General features: G+C 33.6%; 2 protein-coding genes across 2 annotated transcripts; both read left to right on the plus strand.

Moving 5' to 3' along the window:
• Positions 1-1,026: 1,026 nt before the first annotated feature.
• On the plus strand, positions 1,027-4,191 carry TM35_000281230 (uncharacterized protein; the record flags this gene model as incomplete). Its single annotated transcript, XM_029028154.1, has 1 exon — positions 1,027-4,191. The coding sequence occupies one exon, from the start codon at positions 1,027-1,029 to the stop codon at positions 4,189-4,191; it is 3,165 nt and encodes a 1,054-aa protein (XP_028880473.1).
• A 460-nt stretch (positions 4,192-4,651) lies between these two features.
• Positions 4,652-5,953, plus strand: TM35_000281240 (uncharacterized protein; the record flags this gene model as incomplete). The annotated part of the gene is made up of 1 exon (XM_029028155.1): positions 4,652-5,953. One exon carries the CDS (start codon positions 4,652-4,654, stop codon positions 5,951-5,953), a length of 1,302 nt encoding a protein of 433 aa, XP_028880474.1.
• Between the last annotated feature and the right edge of the window lie 164 nt (positions 5,954-6,117).

Genomic DNA, 6,117 nt, shown 5'->3' on the forward strand with positions numbered 1-6,117 from the left:
AAAAAAAAAAAAACGGTTCTCTTAAATCTATTGTATCGCTGAAAGGAGTGATCAGTAGTCTGTTTTTGTGAAGTGGATAAACTAATGATATGAAAGAGAAGAATAACTGCTGAATTCTCTCAGTAATATTATACTTCTCATCAGTAGCATTGGTGTTTTTTCTTTCTTTCTTCACAGCATCTCCTCTTGTGAGAGAAAAAAAGAGGGGGAAAAAGAAAAGAATAAAGAAAAGAATAATATTAACAACTTTATTCTTTTTATTTTGGTTGTTACTATTAGTACTATTACTATTATTTTTTTCTTCCTTTTTGGACACATTAGGTCTCCCTCTATTTTTTTCTTTCCATCCATCCTTCCCGTTTTTTTTATTTTTCCCCCTCACCCCCTTTCTTCTCCATTTTATTCATTTAAATCCAAGTGATCCCTGAATAGAATGATACTTTGATGGAAATGTTATTTCCCTCTTTTTTTTTTGCATGTAGTCAAGTAAACATGATGCGAAAATTGAGGAGTGGAACTGTAGAAGAAGAAAAAAAAAGGTACTCAAATGAAAGAAACAGAAGAAAAATGCTGCAGGCGATGAATCTTTTTTTTTTTCTTTTTCTATTTATTTGATGATTATGATAATAAAAATTGATCAAGACGATATAAAAATGCACAGAGGATTCTCAAAAATTTATACAGGTGTATTTGTTTTTCATCTTTTTTTTCCCCCCTTTGGGGTTTTTTTTTTCATACCTAGTGGATTCTATTGGTTTTCTTTTTTTCCAACTTTACTGCTGTTATTATCACTGTTATTATTATTATTATTATCAATATTATTATTATTATTGTACTCTTTTGAAGAAAAGAAAAAGTGTTCATGTTTTATTTTTTCTTTTCTCCCTTTATTTTTTAAATTGTTTTTCTTGTATTCAATACACCTTAGGCAAATTCATCCTTTCAGGGAAAATTGCCCATACTTCCGATAGGATAGCGATAGAAACAATCATAGAAATAAATAAATAAATAAATAAAGAAAAGGGAATGCGATTATTATTCTTATTATTATTCCTCTTTGTGTTTCTCACACTTCCTTCTGTGTTATTCTCTATTCCACTTCCCTCTCATGGATACACTTCTCACACACGTCAGGACAGTAATTCTATTGAAAATACGGATGAGACTCCTACACTTGTGAATGACTGGAATACATTGAATGCGAATAGTCTGAACAGACGGAGTGTTCCGTTCGCATCTTTACATAAGACGTATAATGATTGGGATCTATTTAACTCAACGGAAATGTTTATTGCGGCGGTGAAGAGTGAATGTCCACGTGGATTCGCACGAGTGGAATATGTGGAGACCGGCATTGTGGAGTGTGTAGACTGCACTCGTGAGAATAAAGTGGTGGGTATCTTTCCGTACACCAATCACTCCCAACGCTGTCTCCCCTGCGGTGGAGAGAAGATGTATGTAGATATGATAGATGCCTTCTACAAGACTGATCGTCAACAGTGTGTATGTCCTAACGGATATGAATTGATTGAACAGATTGGATCACAATTGTTATCTTCTCAAATGTGTTTTCCTTGTCCTTCTAAGGATTGTACCACTTGTCACTATCCATATATGAAAGGAAAAAGTGGCCATTGTGTTTGTTTAAATGGATTTACCACTTTATATGATAACTCCTGTGTTCCTACAGAAGTGTATGAAAATATTACAAGAGTTGCAGTTGGTGCTTCCACATCATTACAACTTTTAAACATAGATAATAAAGGAATTCCTGGACCAATTATAAATTCTGTACTCGTCAAACGTTATTCTAATGGATCTGCCGTACAATGTTCTCGTGGAAATGAAGTCGCATGTAATTTTCTGGCCAATATGTGTGTGTTAATGATGTATAATGAGAAATCATTACCGTGTAAATTATATCTTTCACTCTTTAACGCGAAAATACCTCCGAAAAATATACCAGAACTTTATCTTAATGATTCCAATAGTAATAGTAGTAGTCATACTATGAATACTATGAATACCACTTTAATGCCTTTTTATAGTAATGATACTACAGATGTATTAAATTTCGTAGTGAATGTTTATGATTGGAAAGGGAATTTAAAAGGAACTCATAGAGTTGTGAATGAATTTAACTTGTGTCGTATTTCAGAGACTGAGGCCGTTAGTTTTTTAAAATTAGGATCTAATCGAAAGTTACGGTGTTCACTGGATTGGTATTTTAGTCAACTTTATAAGGCCGCCCCAACAGATTTTTATGAACTTTATTTAATTAATCCAAGAAATCCATTACATTTAATTTCAGTTCCTGTTATTCTAAACTACGGTCATGATGATATTTCTCCTTTACACATGGGAGATATGGAGTCTTTTCGTATCTTATCAGGAAACTATAGACGTCGTTTTTATGTATATGATAATATTGGGACTATGGAAGAGAAATCTAATTATGATAATGATAAGGATAATGATAAAAAACATTATTTAACATCACTTCGTCAAGTGACTTTTGTTTTTCTGACAAATAGTCCAAACATACAAAATCATTTCATTACCCCTATTGTTTTATTACAATATACTTCTAAATTATTGGATGCCAATACTACATCCTTATCATTATTATTAAAAAAACAATCGGAGGAAGTTCCTATACAAGGTGGGGTATCGGTGGTATTTTTAACAAGTGTGAAATCTGTAAATCAGGGAATGATGATTACAATGATTATTTTATGCGTTTTATGTTTTATCTCTGCATGGATTCGTACCTATAGTTGGATGCGAAGGAGACAAAATATGATATTAAGTTTTGGTGCTATTATTCGTTTTTTAGTATATCTCTGCAATCATATAGGAAATGTGTTTGCAATTACAGTTTCATTGGCAACATGGTATATATTCGCCATTCATCAAGCCCATTATGATGGTTTAACTTTTTTAGCATATGATAGATATATATATATTGATGCTATGCTTTTTACAGCTACGATAACTAAAGGTATTGCTGTTATTTATAAAATAATAGAACAATGTAATGCGGATTATTTTGTAATTGATTGGGAACGAAGTAAAGGACAATTATTACGAGAAAATAGAATTCTTCCTGTTAGTATGTGGAGATCTACTTTTCTGGCAAATGAATTAAGTGAACTTCAAACACTTCGTCGATGGCGACCACTTCTTAGTATGACTATTGTATTACTTTTCCTTGTTGGATTAGATTACTTAAAGTATACAATGAGTATTCCAGCAGGAGAAAATAATCCCTCAATAACAGAGAACATTGGAGTTTACTCCATCACAACATTACGTATAGCTGTTAGTACATTCTTTTGGTTTAGTGTTTGTTTGGCACTTTATTTAATGGAATATTGTATTTATTATAAATTCTTTTGTGTTCATCCACTGCAGGCATTTGTGGATTTATGCTCAGTTTCTAATATCTCTATAATGATATTACCCGAATCTCAATGGGGATATTATATTCACGGTGAGTCTATTCACGCCCATGCCGATGTGAGTATGGAAGAATTTCAACAAAACTTATTTCTCGAGTCGCAGGGGAATTTACCCGTTCGTGGACTTGGCGGTCAAAGTAAATGTCAGACATTTGAAGTTTTTATGGGCATTGGCACTCGACAATATCTCTTTATGTGTTATAGTGAGATTGAGACGGAGCGGCAACGATCTCTTGGGAAGGGAATGGTGTTTGTAAGGCCTGGAAAACAATGGCATTTCTTTCAATCTATTTTTGGTTTCTCACGTAAATCTCGTGTGTACAACTCAGAGACATTGGCAATAAAGAAACGCATTAATAGTGCCTTACAGCAAAGTGTTCGAAGTGCAGAGAGTACACTATTGATGAAGTTTCCTTTACAACGTTTGTTTGATTTAGCTCCAAATATTTTATATATGAATGGACCTCAATCCGGTGATAGAATGTGTAAGGATCTCTTTTTTGTAGATGATGTTAAGGCATACGGTAATGCTTTTCTCTATGGTATTGATATGGATTTATTTGTTTTTTACACTATGCTTTATGTTTCTATAGATGCTGCTATGCATAATGTGTTTGCCGCTTTTGTGATTACGTTTGCTTTGGAAGTGGTGATTCGCTGGTATAGAGGAACTGAAGGTGTGGTGAATATTAGTTCAAAGACACTCATAGATGATCGTTTCTTTATATAAAAGAGGAATATATATATATATATATATATATATATATATATATATATATATTTCTATGTTTGAGTGAAACTTTCCTTTCTTTCTTTGCCATTGTCATTCACAAGTATGGCTACTTCAAGTTTTTTTTTCGCTTTGATAGTTTAATAGTTTTTTTTCTTTCTGAGTCCGCTTTTTCTTCTTTAGTTTGTATATATATGTGTGTGTGCGGAAGTATTGAAAGATGAGTACTTTATTATGCCCTATTTTATTTATTATTATTATTATTATTATTATTATTATTATTATTATTATTATTATTATTATTTTTCTCTTCTTTTCTACCTTTATATTTTTTTTTTCTAATTATCTTTTCCCTATTGATGCCTATTATTGACTCTCTGTAGTACTTTACAAAGACAAAACCATATAAACCATATATATATATATATATATATATATTGATAGTAACTGCAAAGTCTCAATGTTCAAACGGTTACGATATCCTTTATTGCCTACAGGCACTCTTATCGCTCAGTGTTGTTATATCTCAACAATAGGTGGTGTACCACCACTCTCATCCTCACAATCTTCACAATCTTCATCTATGATGCGATTGGGTGTGGTCCATTTCAACTCACGAAATATAAAAGATGAGATGACATCAAAGGTTCCATTATTTCTTTATTTTCATGTTACTAATAATCCAGATGTCGCCCTTTATACTGAACGGTTAATGGGTCAAGTAGATGCCGCCAATAGACGTTTACAAAATAATAATATGGCTGAGGCTTATCAAGAGTTTGGTAAAGATCGGGGACTCGCCATTAAACTCGGCCTCGTAGACTGTGTAAAGGAAGTGGCCCTCACACAACAATACGGTGTAGATCCTCACATGTTTCCTATTGTTTACTTTGTACGTAATAAAGTCTATGCAGATAAGATGGTTGGTATCGTACCAGAGTCTCAAATAAAAGAGGCGATTGATGCCTTTATTGATTATGCGAAAGAAGAAACAAAGAATGAAATGAGTGGAAATTCAGTTTTTCAAAAAGTCAAACGTACAGATGAGGATGATGAAAATGCCATGACGTTATTAAATGTCGCTCACACAAAACTAAAAAATAAAGAAATCTCCAAAGCCCGTGAATTATTTACAAAAGCCTATGATATGGCTTCTAAAGATATTCAAACCGCACGTGAACGATTAGGCTTTACAAAAGAAAAAAAAATCACTCAAGAAATGTGGGAACGTTTAAAACGTGAGGGTTGTTATAATGTCAGTCCACAAGCCCTCTGTGGTCTCGCCATGTGTGCAATGATTACGAAAGACACCGCAGAGGCCCAACGAATTGTGAAAAATATTCGAGAAGAATTTCCATTCGCGACGAGAGATCTGCGAGATGTCGCTGAGGCGGTGGTTCGCATTGAACTTCTTCTCATCACTGACTTTGATGTGGAAAAGGATAATTATGTTTCTCTACTCACCTATGATGATCTCCAAAATGATCCCGCCAAACTCTATCGTCAACATCTTAAACTGGCGGTGGCTCACTTTGTAGAGAAACGACATCACAAAGGTATTGAAGAGTGTCTTCGTCTCATTCGCGCCGAACCAAAGTTGTTGCCGGCATTAAAAGAAGCGGGAATAGTGCCAGTCGATACAGTACTCGGTCCACACGCAAAGACACCAGCACGACAGGTGATATTAGGCATCTTTGAGGCATTGGGGAATACGAATGAACATACTATTAAAGGAAGACAAATGCTGCAGGCGTACTTGTAGAGTTGGCGAATACTATTGAGAGGGGAAAGTCAAGAAACATAGACAAATATGCTAAGAAGAAGAACAACAACAAAAGAGAAAAGAACTAGTTCTATATATATATATATATATATATATGGGAGATGAGTGTTAAGTTGCATTCGTTTTTTTTTTTTTTTTTTTTT

Source organism: Trypanosoma theileri, assembly GCF_002087225.1.
Source record: "Trypanosoma theileri isolate Edinburgh chromosome Unknown TM35_Tth_28_V1, whole genome shotgun sequence".
NCBI lineage: Eukaryota > Euglenozoa > Kinetoplastea > Trypanosomatida > Trypanosomatidae > Trypanosoma > Trypanosoma theileri.